General features: G+C 32.5%; 1 protein-coding gene across 15 annotated transcripts in view; it reads right to left on the minus strand.

The window, feature by feature from the left end:
* LOC123547155 (Kv channel-interacting protein 4-like) overlaps positions 1–18984 on the minus strand; it is a 548972-nt gene that overhangs the window by 108841 nt on the left and 421147 nt on the right. Inside the window, exon 1 of one of the 15 annotated variants that reach the window (XM_053551435.1) lies at positions 3946–4216. The exons of 13 other annotated variants lie outside the window; for them this stretch is intronic. In XM_053551435.1, coding sequence (XP_053407410.1) covers positions 3946–4054 — 109 coding nt within the window. In that variant the 5' untranslated portion in view covers positions 4055–4216. Of the gene's footprint in view, positions 1–2119; positions 2230–3945; positions 4217–18984 lie in introns of those variants that run through there. One more of the 15 variants, XM_053551432.1, reaches the window with a different exon arrangement.

Consider the following 18984-nt stretch of genomic DNA (forward strand, 5'->3'; position numbering starts at 1 on the left):
TTCAAGATCTTTCTGAAATTTCATCTTTTGGTTATGCATGATGCCGCGCCGTCACAAACATGTTTGTCCTGGGTTCTCCGCATGTCGTATTCGAAAAGTGTGTTGCTATGGACTAACATATACCTAATATCATTTTATACAACAGAACCAAACTATGTTTATGCATGTCTGCATTTGCGTGTTTTAAAAAGTATTAGCCCTTGCTCAGTGTTAGACATACTAATAAATAGATAAGTTGACACCTATCGTCTGAGTGTTACATAGAGATACTCCACTTTGCTTGGTACCAAGCATTTAATATGTCAATATTATTCTATATCAATTTTATTTATCCAATCGTGAACGTTCATTTGCAACACGTGACCGTAAAATATATTACCTTACTGGACGCACGTGCGTACAAAAAACCTGTATTTTTTCCGTACTTGGACGGTTAAAAATAGCCCCATGTTAAACATACGATAAAGCCCAAAACGTGTGAACATGTTCCGAATGTAAATCGGGTGAAGTAGGCGCTCTATGTACAGAGTTTGATTATGCGTCTTGAAATCAGAAAAGGCAGAAATACATATTCAGCGAATCATTTTTAATTTATACTAAAATAAGATAGACATAGAATAAAAAGGTTATTTAACATTGAACTGTACACAATACGAGATATATTTGGACTCGTACCCAACTGGGAAAACCATATTGGACGAGCCGCTATGGTTTTCTTAGCGGCTCGTCCAATATGGTTTTCTCAGCTTGGTACTCGTCCAAATATATCTACGTATTGTACAGAACAATGTTAAATAACCTGATAATATTTCACCGAACAGAAATACAATAATCCTCACACAGCATCTTTTTTAATGACATTAGGACTGAACAGTTAATATCTTATTTCAACAAAATTTTTGAAACGCAACGTAGAACAATACAGACAGTTGTTGTGTATATTATGACATAACTATTATAACTATGGTGTTAATTTGTAGGCACAGCCGAATAATATGGTTGAATATTTTTCATTATGCAGCATGATCTTTAATAGCTTCCACTGTGAAAACTATGTTCCATATAGATATGGCCGTAATTGTCTTTTATGGAAAATAATTGAGGTTTAATATAATATTGATTCCTCTTGGAAAATGAGTTATGATTTTGATTATTTATTCCCATGGTTATAAAGATGTTCAATAAATCATTAACAGAGAAAATATGCTGAGTCTAATTGTATCACTTTGCTATTCCCTAAGAGAAAAAAGCATGAAAATTTAAGGCAAGTGGCAAGCAAAACATCTGCAGTAATCCATTATTCCATTAACCGAAAAGCAACAGTTTTGTAGTAACGCATCATTTTACTAATGACATGTATTTTATTTCAGTATGACATTGTAATACAGGAGACATGAACCTCGGTTTTCGTAATTTCTGTTTCATGCTTTCGCAAAACATACACAAATATTCCACTGAACGAATATAAATTGTACATGGGCATACTTAACGCAAATTATCACATGTTTGACGTCGCGGGAGTGTAATAAAGCCATTAAATAAAAATGATAATACACTAGTGTAATAAAGCTTTGACGTCGACGTCATTTACAGTATAGGAGACGTTGGTCAAATTGACTTGTTTATATAGTAAAAGAAAGTAGATTTGTTGACGTTTCGACAGGAAAGGATAACATGTGATAAAAAGAATATTACATTTGTGACTTTCCAGATTGAATTTATTAAACTCGTTGAATAAAATTGATAAAATGCTCGACAGAGCCTCGCATTTTATCATTTTATTCAACTCGTTTAATAAATTCAGTATGAAAAGGCACTCATGTAGTATCCTCTATTTATTTCATACACCTTTAAAGTTTCCAAATGCAAATAAAACTCTCATTTAGTTGCCGCTACCGTTATACAGTACATAAACAAAGATAAACTTTTCACAGAAAATCAATTTACAATTCTAATAAATCATATCGTGCTTTATTTATTGTCATCATCATCATAACATTCGTTGTTCATTGTAATCAAATCGTGCTTTATTTTTTGTGCTTTATTTAATTTCATCACAGCATGCATTATCTATTTCCACCAGTTCTTGATAGTACCAGTTTACATTCTATATTCTTACCTACATTAAACACGTTTCTTCCAGTTATCTTTGAAATCCAGCTTTTAAAAACAACAATAATTTTATTCATGCCTGTTAAACGGCTGTCACTCAACTGTGTTCTTTTATAAAACATTCATATTATATAGAGCATAATTACAATTTCAAAACATTCAATATATCCACGGTAACGAATAGGCAGAAACTGCACTGTCTAGATATTCCGAATGTTGATTGATATAGTTAATAGTTTCTGTTAACTAGTTTACATCGGCTTCCGTGTTAACAGCGTGTAATGATTGAATGGTGCACGTGCAGCAAATACCAAAATTCAAAACTTGAAAATCTGACGGATTTCTACATATAGTTAACCCTTACCCTGCTAAATTTCTATAACGAACTTGTCCATCTTTCAATTTGAACAGTACCATTAACTGTTATAAGGGGTTTTTTTTTTCAAAAAGAAACTTAAAATTAGCAAGTATATTGCATTAACTGTACTATGCTTTAGGTCTAAACAGTTCACACTGCATACATGTATAGCTTAACACAAAATAAATGTGCTCTATCACTACAGAACTGGAAGTGTTTAATAATCGGCTTTTACTACGTCATATTTAATAATGAATGTAGCTGTACATGCACAATAAATTTGTTTATGCAGTTATTTTGAATTATACATTGGATGAAAATTTTCAACATTAATTTTGAAGAAAACATCTAACAATTAAAAAATTGTGAAAGATAGGCAGAGGATATCTTTAAATTGTTAATGAGGAATTATTGTATATGTGTTGAATATCATAGCGACCTTGAGAATTAATAGCATTTTATAACACGGTTGAAATGGAACACTAAACCAACTGTGTTAAGTGTATGGTCATAGCATGCGAGAAGGAAGATTGATGTTAAAATAACGAACAAAAGGCATTATCATATTTTAGAGAAATATCCATAGGCCATCAGAGATTTATTTTGAGTTATAACCTAATTCATTTTCAAAGTAGCTTTACCGACAATCGTCCAGGATACTGATTTTAGACGCTGACATAGAAATTTTCGTGAAGAATTTTCATGCAAACATTTTAGTTTATTAGCTAGCTAAGGACAGATTTACGGTAAAACAAAACAATGGGCTGCTTGGATGATGTTAGTTATTGAGTCAGTTCATTCAATCACATAGTTAATAGTTAAATAGAGAACTTCAGTAGTAAACATCAAATATCTAACTCGCAAATGTAATAGCGATTTATATAAAATCTAAAAACAAAATTATACGAGGCAAATAAAAAGAAAAGAAAATTTATTTCAGTTTAGTTTCACGTAGTCCTTCTAAACAGTTCCAACAGCAAAACAACTAGTATATGTTTCTTCTCGACGAGACAGCTTCTTAAAGCATATTGATTTTTGCATTAACATCTAGCAGTAACAAGATAGTTCGAAAAAATACAATGATGCTACAGTTGGAGCCTGCAAGCAGATCTCCTTCAAGAAAAACTAGGATACTGAGAAAGCAATATAAATATTTAAATACAATATTGGAAATGCACTTAGGCCATTAGCTTATATTTCCACTACTTATACACAAGTGCGTAGTATTTTAGCTCGCAATTCAGGAAATACAGAGGTTCCTAAGTGAGCATCTAGGTTAAAGGAATTACTGATGCTTTTGAGGATCTGACAGAGATACTGGTGGTTATCGAACTCAAGGTTTTCTGCTTGAGTGAGACCTATCTATGCGTGTGGACCTTAACTTAATGCATTTACTTTTACCATTTATATAACAGTATTGAAATAATTATCAAAGAATGCCAAAATTTTACTGATGGATAATAAGCAACCCTCACCTACGATGTCAAACACGTATCTGTCTACAACTTTTGAAATCCAGTCTTTTAAAACAACATAGAACCTGTCCATATCTTCGAAACCGTTTACTTGAACATTTAAGCACATAAAATCTCCAACTACAGTATACTTGCATTAGCTTTATCGGCAGCTCTTATTCCGACATACGGAATTATTTTATCCACATCAAATGATAATGTATCCAAAGTAACCACAATTTGTATTTTCTTCTGAAACAATCCATTATTTATAATCCAAGGCAACAGAACTCAGCAACAGAGGTTTTGGAGCTGCAGCTGGTAAAAACTAAAATATGTTCGCAAATCAAATTGATCTGTTTAGTAAATAGCGAAACAGAGTGATTTTAAATCCCAGATCTGTTTCAACATCTGATTCAATAACGTTTATATTAGCCGTCGGAAGTAAACAACGTGTCGTTACTGCCGCATATTAGCAGATATAATAAACTTATTTCATGTCATATTACAAATTTGTTCTTATTTGATGGTAAAATCCAAACTCTCATGCATACAAGAGAACACTGATCTTTGGCAAGAAAAGATTTGCTTTAATTAAAAATTTTGTTCTTAATTTTCAGTAGCCTTTGTTAAATTCTGACCATGCAAAATCACAAACAATATTGTCGTATTTATGTTGTACACTTCAATTTATATGATTTTCATGCCTTTAAACAGGAAATGACATTATATTGATTGTTATACTGAACGCATGCTGTTAAATTCCTGGACCTTCTAGAAAACTTTATGACGCGTAATTCCAGACAATATGAAATCAATAAATAGCCATGGTGAAAATTGAAAATGCATTTTATCTGATGTTACGAGAACTAATGGCAGGGGAGTATGTGGAATGTTAAGTGATTTTAAATAAATTATAAAATTTAAGAGTGAGTGATTTGATAAGTAAGAGGTTTCGAAAAAAAAAAACGGACAAAATATTAAAAAATTGCTTCATATGTCTACCGTTACGCAATTGATTTACATGAACATATTGTTTAACCAAGAATCCTATTCTTAATAAAAAAACAATGGTTTATGAAATAGATATAGTCTTTTTTACTTATATCGTGGCATCGTCATTCTGTTACGATCGATAGAATTAACAATAGTTGAGTTAACTGTTTCTGATAAGGACAACAGTAAAATACGCAGAATATACAATGAGCAGAGTCAGTCTTCAAGTTGACAAATTTTATCTAAAGAGGACATCTAAAGGTATAAAAAAGAACGAGCGAGAAATGCCGACTATATGTACAATTAGGTTTCAAAGTATTACCAATTACTCTCATTTAAATCCAGCCAGTGGTTTTTAATGGTTTCATATATTATATTTGTAGAACGCAGTAACTAGATCTGTATATCGTTTAAATGTAGACTATAGATATTTCCCTTATAAAAATATTAAAAGTTAATCGTATGCATTTTTGGTAAAGTCAAAATAAACCATTAATATCCTTTGATGTAAATTCAAAATCAAATTGTGAAAAAGAGCCATAGTCACGCTTATAATTGTAAAGAACGTACAATCTGTTGAAACTGTCATAAATTTTTAAATTTAAATTTGAAATAAATTTGCTTAAAGCAGGAGAACTGTTATACTGCATCTTTAAAATTTCTAACTAACAACTCGAAAACTTATAATCTGTCATGTAGATATGCAATGTAATGTATCAAAGTCAATGTTACATTGGTGCCGATTTCCCCTAATACTGAGCAAGCGAACATAGTGTTTCGCATAAATATTTCTTCATTTCTTGATCAAAGTGAACATTTGTTAGGAAGGAAGCGCGCGGCAAAATGTTCAGTGTCATTTAAATATTTTCTCTTTAAAACTATGTTTCGGCACGTACATCCAAATGTCCGTAAGTCTGCGCATGCAACTTGCATATGAAAATGAGGGTAGTTAGCTTAATGTTTAAAATCGTTCCATCTAGAACACATTACCGCTGTAACAATGATTTTTTTTTTTACTTACAAATTGATAATAAAGTAAAATGGACCTGTTGATTCAGAAGATAACTTTGACTGTGTTCAATTCAAGAAAGTATGATAAGTTTCAATAAACGTAATGAAACGACTTATCAACGGTAAATTAGTGTTTACAACAACTGTTACCAAGGATACACGAAGGATGTAAACTGTAAATCCAATACTCATATATAATCAACATTGACTACCTTTCGACTCTTCATTAAAATGGCGTGTCATGAATTACACTTGCGCAAATATTAGGTTTTAAAAACTACAAACTATCTTATATCGCATAGAAAATGTTGCGGGAATGAAAAGGCTATTTTAAGCTCCCTCAATATATCTTTCAGGTTTGGCTGTTCAGTAAAAAATATTTAGATATACTTAGAGCTACTAGCTCTGTGGTAGTCTACTTTCAGACTAAATTTTATTTTTTTTGTTGTATTTCACTAATAAAAAAAAAATAAAAGAAAAATAATGGAAAAAAATAATAATAAAATAAAAATGATAAAAGCGAGACCGCACATGAGAATCAAATAAAAAGATGGTTATTGTCTGAATTTCTCTGAAGCAAAATGAAATAGATAGAAGAAAAAGAAATTATTCAATATGTTTTACGAATTTACGGAAAAGGCAAGTAAAGTTATCCTAAAAATCATTGTTCCCATGGTTACTAAATTCTTACGAACGAATACCATGTTAAGTGTTTGATATTCTGCTCATAAATGAACTTTGATATTCCATTTAGGTCGTAAAGAAAATGCGTTATCACGAAAACACGGGACTCGTGACATTTATGTTTTAAGATTTCATGCAAAATAAAATTATCAACTACACAGACTAGAAGAAAGGTCCTTAATGTCCATATCTTCTGTATTTTTCAATATAATATACCGTCATAGGGTTATATACTTCAAATCTGGCAAGAAATACGAGATATTAGCAGTTTAAACATTAAAGTAAATGCAGGAAGTAAATGCACTGAATCTAGTCTTCCGACAAGTGTACTACATCCTTAACATCGTTTTAAGTACACCTGTAGCTCAGTGGATAGCTTAGCAACAGAGTTGGTATTTTGTTGCCCCGGGTTCGATTCTCGGGTCATATCAAGCTCATAGCTAAAATTTATTACTATATTATGGCCACCGGCCACGGTACGAATAATCTATACAGAATGTACAGTCAAACATTAAACAGTTTAGCATCAATTTTAAACGGCAGCTTAAATTAAACAAATTAAACATTTACGTTTCTCAGATGCATATTAAATGTGCATTGCCATATTTCTAATCACGTATTCATCTCTACTAGCCTTAGTTGTTTAGAATTTGGTCAATGTTGGATTATTGACATACTTCTGTAGTAGATAATTACATTTTAATTCAACATAATATGGACAAACATTTAGCAAGTTTACATGAAAGACAAAAAATTCTATCTATATTCCTGTAACGACCTCTTCCATTTCAAGAATATGAGCAGATGCTCTAAAACATACATATAAGCGCTTCTAAACTTTCGCTGTCGCTTTTCAATCAAACGTTGTTTTTTTCTCGCTGAATAGCTGTTTTAATGAATTTAACGTCGTTTCACTGTAGTATTTCATGTATATACTATACTTTTGGAAGATTTATATGTTATTGCCAAATTGTATAAATGTATAAATATATATGTAAGGTTCCTTTTTTTTGCATAACAGAATATTAAAAATATAGAAGTTCATTAAGATCTACATAATTCTAAATAATTTCTGAGTCTGAAGTCGAGGCGGCTACCACCAATGCTACCAATTTCAACGTTATGTCTTTTTCTTTTTTTGCGAAATGTGGCTCGATTCGCATTTCAAACTACGTTTGCTACCAATCGCATAATTATAATCATTCGACGTAATCTCATTTTTAGTTATATTATAAAAAAAAAATCGAAAATATAGTTTTTTTTATAGTTAAAATCTTACTATTACAGAAATTTGATTCTGATTTTAATTTCTGATTTTATTTCCCAATCATAGCTATATATCTATACCAAACGTCATGTTATTAAAGACTTTCAAATTTCTGTCAGGAATTAGCGGGTAGCTTTAAGACCTGACATATGGAGGTAAAACGTACTACTTTTACTCACCGATATCAAATACATATTTATCCACTATTTGACAGAACCAACGCCTTAGATACACAATCACTTGATTCATAGCTTGTGACAGTGTATCTGTTTGTCACAATTTTACATCAGACCTCAGTACCAGTCTATTAATTTAAGCCAATATTATGAATATACTTGTATTTCTGATATTTATCCACCTAATAGTATGAAAACCAGCGTCTCCGTAAAGCAATTATTTTGTAGTGTTTTCAATGTGTTCAGATTTCACACTGTTACCTTGGTTAAGCTGGTCATGTGACGCAAATGTTTATTTTCTTGGTAACAAGTTAGCATTTTAAATGGCATACCAAGTAAATAAATTTTAAGGCGTCTTTTGTACATAGCTTTATGCTGATATATTTGGAATGCAAATAGTCATAAATATGACGCATAAAAAGAAGACCTGAGTATAGTCTTTTTCTAGTAATACTGCAATGGTTTAAAGTAAGAAGACAATCAGAAATTCCTTCTTTTGCAAGAATGAGACAGATTTTCGAACAAAAAATGTAGGGAAAATGCCTGAATTGTTAATTTTCATAAATTATTTATTTTGATGTCCGTCCACCATAGCTCTCGGAATCAGTCAGTAAATATCCGAAATGACAGCTGTTAGGTTATCATAAAATTCCGCATGGATACGGCTATCAAGAGAGCATAGTATTTGTTGTGTTTAACGTTGCACCGTCACAATTATTGGTCATATTGCGACTTTCTAGTTTTTATGGTGGAGGAAGACCCCAGATGCATCTACGTGCATTATTTCATCACGAGCAGGCACCTGGGCAGAACCACTGACCTTCCGATAGCCAGCTGGATGGCTTCCTCACATGAAGAATTCAGTGCCCCGAGTGAAGCTCGAACCCACATCAGTGAGGGGCAAGTGATTTTAAGTAAGCAACCTTAACCAATCGTCCACGGAGGCCCCTAGAGCGTAGTGTTTCAAGCCAAATTTGAGTGTACATACCGTAACTGAGAGCCAACAGTTTTCTCCCTTCTATTCTGTTGTTGTAATTGTAAAGGTTGACGCGCCTATTGATTAGGTCATAAAAATTACGAAATTCTGGAGAAGAAGTTGGCGATCCTGATCCTTTGACTTTATCATAATTATGTGGACTGCACTACCCATTAATACATTTACATTGACTATATAAATAAAATGGAGATACATATCTTTTTTTAAGAATTGGCGTCCGTTAACATTATACTTAACAGGTAAAAGCATCAAGAAAGGATTTTCCTCTCTTCATTGGTAAAGTAAACATAGTTTTACATCATGAACCTCAGAAACAATTTAGAATTTGTAAATTTTGCATGTCAGCAAAATCTGACAGCAAGATATTCAATATAGATTAATAACAACCTGCAAGCTAGTCAGTTTTAACGTGGAATGAATAAGAAGGCTTATTAAGACGATATTGAATTTCAAAACGTTAAGTCTGAAATAACAGTCATTTATTGCTCGCTTTTGACATTATAAAAGCTGGGTTATTCTAAGCAGACATAACATGATAATGTCAGATGTCGCATGAAAGTCATATGAGCCGCGCCATGAGAAAACCAACATAGTGGGTTTGCGACCAGCATGGATCCAGACCAGCCTGCGCATCCGCGCAGTCTGGTCAGGATCCATGCTGTTCGCTTTCAAAGCCTATAGTAATTAGAGAAACTGTTAGCGAACAGCATGGATCCTGATGCGCAGGCTGGTCTGGATCCATGCTGGTCGCAAACCCACTATGTTGGTTTTCTCATGGCACGGCTCATATGTGGGCACACAGGTCTGTTTAGATTGAAGTAACAAGGTTCTTTGAGTTCAATTAATTCACTTTTTTTTCTGAAACTAGAACTAAAGCCAGATCAAAAGCCATTGTTGAGCCATAAATTTCACAGAAATGAATTCTTCAAAGAAAATCATACTAATACACCATACATTTGCGAAATTTATGTTCTACACCATTACCCCTAGTGAAGCAAAAGCATCTACTTTTCAAAACAAAAATGCTATTAACGAACGTCACACGTACATACAGAACGATGAGAAATATAACAAAATATAACATCATACTTAAATCATTACACAACACCACAGAACGGAACACTCGGGGCGTTGAAATATTCATGTGAGGAAGCCATCCAGCTTGCTTACGGGAGGTCGGTGGTTCTATCCAGCTGCCGCTCGTGATGAAATAATGCACGGAGGGGCATCTGTGTTCCTCCTCCACCATCAAAGCTGGAACGTCGCCATGTGACCTATAATTGTGTTGGTGCGAAGTTAAACCCAACAAATACAAAAACAGAACGGAACAGAACGAAACGAAACAGAACAGATCCGAAAAAAATAGAATAGAGTAGAAATGATGTCTATTTCTGATACTTGCAACATTGCAAACTTTTTACTTTCTTATCATCCCTTCATGCATTGTAGTACGCATGCTTCTCCAGAATATGTATAGTTTTTTTTTAATCGCGTGGCATTTCAGAAACTAAAAAGGAAGGCATTGTCCTCCTAAATGAAATGCGGTTGTATATTATCAGAGAGTCGATATTTGTAAAGGGTAGGGTAGGGGAGGGGCAGTTATAGTGAAAAACCCACATTTTTTCTAGCGTACTGTTCTACCGTGGTGCAGAACTTAAGTGAAGAATTCATGTTTGTAAAGTTTACGATTCAACAAGTCTTAGTCGAAATAAAAAAGCAAATCATATTTGCAAATCAGCAGTCATGGACGTTTGGCAAAACAAATTATACATATATCGAGGGCTCAGCTGCTTCTATTTCTATATACACTTAGACTAGTTTCGCTCACAGCCCTCGATATGGTAAACAAAAAAACGTACAAAACTATTGCAATAACACCCCAGCAATTTTCTTCTTTTAGGGCGTCTTTATAGTTTTATATTTAATATATTTAAATATAGAATTTCACACAACTTTGATATGTCCCTCTATATATATACAAACTCGGTAATCCATGTTAATTACATGATATTGTCCGAACAAATATTGAAGAAAGAATAGAAAACAAAAGCAACAACAAAACAAACATTTTGTAAATCTTTACCTTTGGTGTATATTTTCATTCTTTTTCAACTTAGTAATTCCTTTTCAAGGACCGTTTTGCAATTCAAATCCGGAAATTCTTACTATGAAACGTTTAAAATGCAAACATTTGCACTGCATGTATAATTTGTCTAAGAAAACTCTCAGAAATAGAAATTTCGATCAGTGTAACCTAATTGAGACCATGTGACTTGATTGTAAATCTTCAAATTCAATAGTGGTTAAATTTTCCAGGAGAACTCTGCACTAATGCAGAAGTTTTAAAGACAAAAACGTATAAAAACAAACAATCCAAAATACATGACCTAATACTTTTTAATGTAATAAAAACTGAAATATCATAGAATTAATTTTATGTATGATACAACATATGCCTACACTATGGTCCGTGTATAATTTAACACTTATAAAATCACATATTCTGTCTGACACTTTCTCTGATTATACCTCATTCTGTAAATAGAATTTTACACCAGTCGGAAGCATTCCAATTTTGGTAGCTGTAATTTCAACTGTATTACAATAATACTCGCAGCCAAACACTTTTTAATTGTTTGACGATAATAAGTATGAAGATTAGTTTTCCGTTTTAAGGCATTATTGACTTAAGCTCTTGGTCGAAAGAAGAAAGAAAATCTTGGTTTCACGACAGCGGCAGCATCTTACAAAAAGTTGCTTTTCGCTCAATTTAGTGAGAATTTAAATATATGCAATGCCAGTCTTTCATACAAATATTTTACCTTTACATAATACTGCAGAAAATTCTAATCAACTGTGTTTGATTCGAGTAAATATAAAGATTAACTGTGTATGTAGAACTTTTCGGCTACATAAATAAATGACTGGTACTTACAGGGCTTTGTTATAAAAAGTTCCGATGTTTTAGTGGTAATACACACTTTAACTGTACTCAGCTATCCAATTATATATGCAATATTTTAAACACTCTTGTTAATTTTATATAAACTATAGATAGTAACAGTTCTTTTTTTTTTCAAATGTGGAATAAATCTAGGCCTTGTCTAGCTTATATAAATTTATATATATATATTTATAATCAGTATATAATCCGCCTGCAAGAAAACCAGCTGTATTACATACTCTTTTTAATTAAACGTCTAATATTAAAACATTTACAGTACTGTAATGCTGAAACTTATAAAAATGCCTGTATAACATATGTATGATAATATACAGAAATATTGTTTTCATTGCGAAAACAAAGCCGGAGTTCTTTTCAAAGAACACCCGCCATTTACCTTATTCCATATTTTTGACCTTTCCACTCAAAAAAAACCTTTCCTATTTTTTCGATATCTTTGTTTTACATTTTGAATTCATGAAATGAAAAAAAAAAACACAACTAAATGCTATTAACTTGAATAAAAAAATCTAAATTGTGCGTTTCTATCTTTGCCTTGCAAAAAAAATAGTACAAGGAGTCTTAGACTACCAAACCATTATTAGCTTTCACATGTTCTTAAGTCAAAAGTAACAAATAAAATACTGCAATATATACAGGCTTACGTAGATCGTTTGCCGTAAGGAATGTTTTACATTTGTTTGGCGAAATCTTCTTATATCTAAAACAAACCTTGTATTTTCAGATGCTAAGGACCCGAAGCGTAGTCAATATCGTTATCTGCGATATTGCTCTAACTGTAAAATATTAGTTCAACATTTAATGTATTACTTTTCTAATTAAAGCCCTTACGACAACAACCGAACAAAATGAAATATATCTCTTGCAAGGATTTAATAGGGTAATTCGTCATCCAGAGATTCCTTCCAGTTTATAAAACATGTCCGATAACATCAACTGGTTTTGATAAATGGAAATAAGTCATATCAATTGTTTAAAGAATCAATACAACTGTAATTAGCAGATGCAAATAATACCTCTACAAACATCAAACAAAAGTTCATTTCCAGTGGAAGAAAGGTTATATTGAAAAATCTATCAAGTCGAGTGCTTCAAACCACGCAATCGGCTTACGACACAGCTGAGCTAATAGCATCTGAAGTATGGCTTGTTTCTGATAAATAGTTCTATTCCACTGAGATACAAACACTCAATACAATACCAGTGACAGAACATCTGTTACATTCGAGAATGATTTAATGAATTGTTGTATATAAAATTGATATATAAACGTTAATTGACGACCAAAATGAATTTCTTTAAATCAACGTTAGGACAAGTATGTGTTGTTTTTTTTTAAAATAAAATAAATAAATAACAAAATAAAAAAAGCAGTAGGTAGATGCATTGGTCTGATTGAGTGGTGCTATTCATAATGTGAATTTCTTTATTGCTTAACAACATTATTTTAATGATCCGGTGGCAAATTTAGAGGAGCATTACATTTCTGACAATTGTTTAAATTTGTATGATATATCTAATATACAAATAATATACATAAGGAGATCCCTTATATAATACATGTACATTGTAACAAATAAATACATTTGTGTATATACAAAAAGCTTAGAATTTCAAGACCAAATTCATTTTTTGCCATAGAACAACAGAAATATATTTTAAAAATGCCATTACCGTACTTTATCCCTATTATAATACCAATAAGAAGTTTAAGCATCCGCGCACATTTCACTTGAAACATTATCTTATTATCTTATTGCTTTCATTGCTGTCTTAACAACTCAAGCTGGCCTTCTTTACTGTCTTCTCGGATGATATACCATAAAATGTTTTCTTTCAAGCAATGCAGTTTACATTCCACCTATGCTTAAACTAAATCAGGCAACGACGCAAGAAGTCTGCAGGAGGCAAACGCCTTTCGGGGTTGTATAGAGCACGCAAGACTATCAACTTTATTTTTATTTTTTAATATGCATTTTACGCGATGTCGAAATAAACAATAGCTGTAAGAAATGAGCCATCTTAAATGCATGCTCAATAAATCTCTTTTTGTTATATAGACTCAGTTCATTGTTGTCAAAGATTCTCCTTTATTTCCAAGCAAGTTTGTAAAAGAAATTCCCATCTATATCCATCAAAACAGTGGCAATGACTTTTGCAAAACATGTATACGTACAAAAATTAATGAAAACCATTTGTATTGTATTTCGTAAAAATTTGAAATAAACATTTATAAGCTAATGGTATTTCCAAACAAGTATACCATATGGTAGAAAAACTTAATTACATGCGCATGGTTTTCAAGATGAGAATATCCTAACGATCTCTTGAATTCTATATTTAGTCTGCATGCAATTATCAGGCAGATCTAAATGCGTAATTTAGAGAAGTCTATGAAAAATTCAAGCTGCCTGTCTACTGTTTACAGAACACAATACTTAATCGATTAGTTTTCTCCTTAACCCTCTTGTCTTGATGTTTTCAAGTTTAGTATGTGCTTAAGATATTAGACTTTTTTCTATCTAGATTATAGGTTGTGCAAACGTTTCTGTCTTTCTCTGCTGTCATAAAACTTTGCTAATGGAATGACACGGGAAACACTTCGAGTTTACAATACTGTAAATGCATTCAGACCCCTTGTTTCCATTAACCTTAATTCATGTTATGGACCCTTCTTATTTGTTTTATTTTATGACAATCGGCAAAATGGATATTAACCAAGTACATTTCTGGCATTCTCAAGTTTGCACGCAAAGTCATATGCGTGTTGAGCTACATTTACGTTCCGAGAATGCCAAATGCTTAGGAGCAAGAAGCAGGAACACATAATGCCGAGTGTTAATACGGGTTCACTACCCTAATTCATACTTTTCACATCATTATTCTTTGAATCCTATATTTGTATAAACTTCATGTAAACCCATATAAAAATGTGTCTGCTATTAAGATTAATTAATGTCTTTATTTATATTTTGATAATAAAAATAGTACTGTAACAATAACAGTTTTTATTTCCCATGTTCATTGTGCAGATAGATAAAAGCTACAGTTAGCCTACAGAGAATCTGAAAATCAGCCAATACCTCGTTCCTAGCATGCAGACAATAACACAGCCAATAAAGTAACGTGACGAATAGTTTATGTGAAAACATGTGAGATATTTATTACTTTTACATGCAACCGGTTTCTATTATCGAGCCAAAGCAGACTAGCCATTCTTTTTTAAAAGCTAGTATGACATACGAGAAAGAATACCTGCTTTGACCGTAAAGATATTTTGATCAATATTAGTCTGGAAACCTAATTTGGAACAGTTCATCATCACGCAAACCGTTATTCATCCTGTCGGTTTACATTATGTACAGTACATATGGCGTATGACCTTTTCTTTTTACCAATACGTTATCTTTTTTTAAGCATGCACCACCCATTAACATACAAGGAAGAAAAGACCGACTCTCTGCTATTGCCGTGAAACTTAATCCTAATAACCAATATGAAAGAGTTTTAACAGCGACGCATTAATAATTATTCGGCACTGACCAGCATTAAAAAAGAATAAAAAACGAGTATTAATGGCACGTGAATATCCTTGTTAATATACAATTATCCTCCCGGTAATGCATAGGCGAATTCAATGAATAAAGTGGTTTAATGCAAGAATACTTGTAAATAAATATTTTACATAACAGAAAATGACAGTTTTTTTCTCGTTATCTCTTTTATCTCAAGTTCCTTTTAAGTCTGCATGCAGCACTCTGAGATTTCTAACTGCCCCATAAAATGCAAGACACCAGTCTGTTGTTTACAAAACAAATGCATATATCGATTGATGGCGTTCTTATTCAACTTGATGTGGATACTGTTTACAGTTTGCACTTACAGTCAAAGTTGTTTTGCTTCTCAAACTGGCTGTTGCTACTGCTGATGGTGCAAAGTCAACTGCCCGCATTGAAACTTCTAGCATATAACTCAGGATTATGAGAATACTAGTCAAGATAAAGTTATGGTTCTTTAACCATATTAAAGCCGACGAATATAACAAAAAATGATATGTCATATGAATATGATACACATTTATCGGCGCAGCCATATAAGGCTCGTTTTCTTGACCAACCATGACCTATACACAAGTTGGCAAATCAGATTGCTTGATAAGAAATGAAAGGTATTTTTTTGTATACGAAAGATTAATTGAGCCGTGCCATGGGAAAACCAACATAGTGGGTATGCGACCAGCATGGATCCAGACCAGCCTGCGCATCCGCGCAGTCTGGTCAGGATCCATGCTGTTCGCTAATAGTTTCTCCAATTCCAATAGGCTTTACAAGCGAACAGCATGGAGCCTGACCAGACTGCGCGGATGCGCAGGCTGGTCTGGATCCATGCTGGTCACATACCCACTATGTTGGTTTCCTCATGGCACGGCTCAATTAAACATTCTAGATAATTAGGTAAGTGTTCAATTTCTTTTACTCTGTGTCTTGTGCAACACTGAGTGAGATGACAAACATTCATCTTTAATGACACTGTTTACGGGTTTTACAGATCTGTGCCGGTCAGTTTATTTAGCAAGTACAGTACACTTTTATGTCTACATAAGTCTAATAAGTATGTCTAATAAATACAACAAAAATCCCGTTAAGATACGTATTTTCAACAAATTTCAGAAAGAGTCGTGTACGGTCATACAACATGCTGTATTAACAAGTGTGATTTTCAGGCGCAATTAATTTAAGTCTACCAAATGGAGAAAGACTGTGTCAAAAATCTTTGTTTGTAATAAACAATATCCATTTTCATAAACAATTTTTGTCTCGTTTGATGATTTAGCTATAGAAAGGAACCACTTCAAATGATTTAAATCACAAATACAGTATTCTAGCAACAGCTCTTAATATAAAGATATGACCAAAGGAAAGTAGGTAACCCATGTTTGGTTTATTTGTAGAAGAATTTTCTTTTTACATTCATTCCTTTCATAGTATGAGACCTTCAAATTCAAGTTTTTTCTTTAAGATCAAACACTTACTAAATTTATCTATAATCTATTTTCCAATTATATCGCGTCGACCATCTTTTTTTATTATATTTCTTATTTGACATATACGACATTCTGAGTATTGTCAATCTAGTAACTTAATCTGCAATAAATCTCACAAAATTTTCCTTAAAATGTCTAATAATACAAAACAGAACAGAATTGATTCAGGACTTAAATCAAATGTTTCTTATCCATTCAACATTCAGCAAGACTTATTTCGTTTGTGTTCTTTATATGAATTAAGTCCTCTTCACACTTTCGACACTTCTGGACAGCATCATTTTTTAAATTTTTAAAAATTAAACATAAATTTTACTTATTTTTGTATTCATTTATCTAACATATGCCATGAATTATACACTTTAGTATCGCTGGAATAACCGATCAATGACCATATTCACAGTACAACAAATGTATGAAATAATGATATGAAAAAACTGGAGTCATATTGTGTTTAAAATACAAAATACGTTTGGCCCGTTTGCTCTAGCTAGACAGAAATGAAGTGGTTTTGTAGCTTTCAAACGGCGTGCTTGGAAGTAAGAAATTATATAATTATGATTTAAAGTACAACTTAAGAAGCTCAGAGGCGCCTTGATATTCAGTTTCGATGAAAAAGTAGATCGATGTTGTGTTATATATATGGTATTTGTAAAACATTTTTTTTAAAATCGTCGTGATAACGAAAAATAGTCCAAAAAGAGAACGACCGAAGACAAAATAAGAAAGGTTCACTTTGGGGGACTGTTTGTGATGTTAAAAGCAATTTGTGAGATCAAAAGTTACGTAATTTGCTTACTGTCATTTCGAGATATTTACTTTAAATGGTACCCGTTACACTTAAAATCTTTTAACCTCGTGACATGTACGCATTAGCATCATAATAAGACTTCAGGTATTGTCTGATATTACATGAGACCAGTCTGTTGACGAGACAATAATCGCAGCCTCAGCCATGTTATTACATAGTAGAAGAAAGCAATACAGTGTGTTACTACCTTATAATTTTTCTGTAGGTCTTTTCTTATATAACATTTAGAGATACGTACAAAATCAATTTTCCTTAGCAGGTCATACATCCACTATTTTGTTAAGCTTTAAAACTGCAAAAAGACCTATCGTTCGACCTAACATATACCTATTGTACCTAATTCACGAGGCAGGACAATATTGAAATTATCATATAGACAGTGCTAGAATACCTTAATTTAAAGGTATGGTATTTATAATGAAATTTATACATATCAAATAGACATAATACATACGCTACGTCTTTAAAAGTCACAAGAGTACATACAAACCTGAAAAAAGCAGAATTTCAATGCAGTAGATATCTTCGAATTTAGAAGCATTTTCTAGAGAATTTTGTCACAGCTACGTTACTTAGAACATTACTACAAGGTTAAAATGATCTAGAGCTGAAGAGCAATCAGATTACACTTATCTCATTACACTTTTATTATCTGACAGACGTACTATACTAATAAGAGCTTGATTTATTTTAATATCTATCATTGAATTTCAAATTATTCAGATTATGCTTTCAAACTGGCATTTTCTAATTTAATCCGAACCTACCGGGCTATAAGCTGTGCCAGACGGTACTTTCTAACACGTACTGAATCTCATGTTGCCTGCACACATTGCCCTCATTTCCGGATGTTGTAAAAGTGTTTGCCGTCATTGTGACATTGAATATTATTTTAAATAATTAGTATACATTGTCATTTATTGAAAAATACGATTTAGTCGTGTCATTTAAAACAGCTTTATTCAAAAGTAAACTAATACAAATACTTGACCAGTTTGTAAATATGGTGGTTTAGATGTACGAACAACTTTAACAGCTTCATAACGTATAATATGGCATGGCGTCTGGTACATTTAGAGGCGTAACATAATCCAGGATTTGTTAAGACT

The sequence above is a fragment of the Mercenaria mercenaria genome, chromosome 9, assembly GCF_021730395.1.
Source record: "Mercenaria mercenaria strain notata chromosome 9, MADL_Memer_1, whole genome shotgun sequence".
Classification (NCBI taxonomy): Eukaryota; Metazoa; Mollusca; class Bivalvia; order Venerida; family Veneridae; genus Mercenaria; species Mercenaria mercenaria.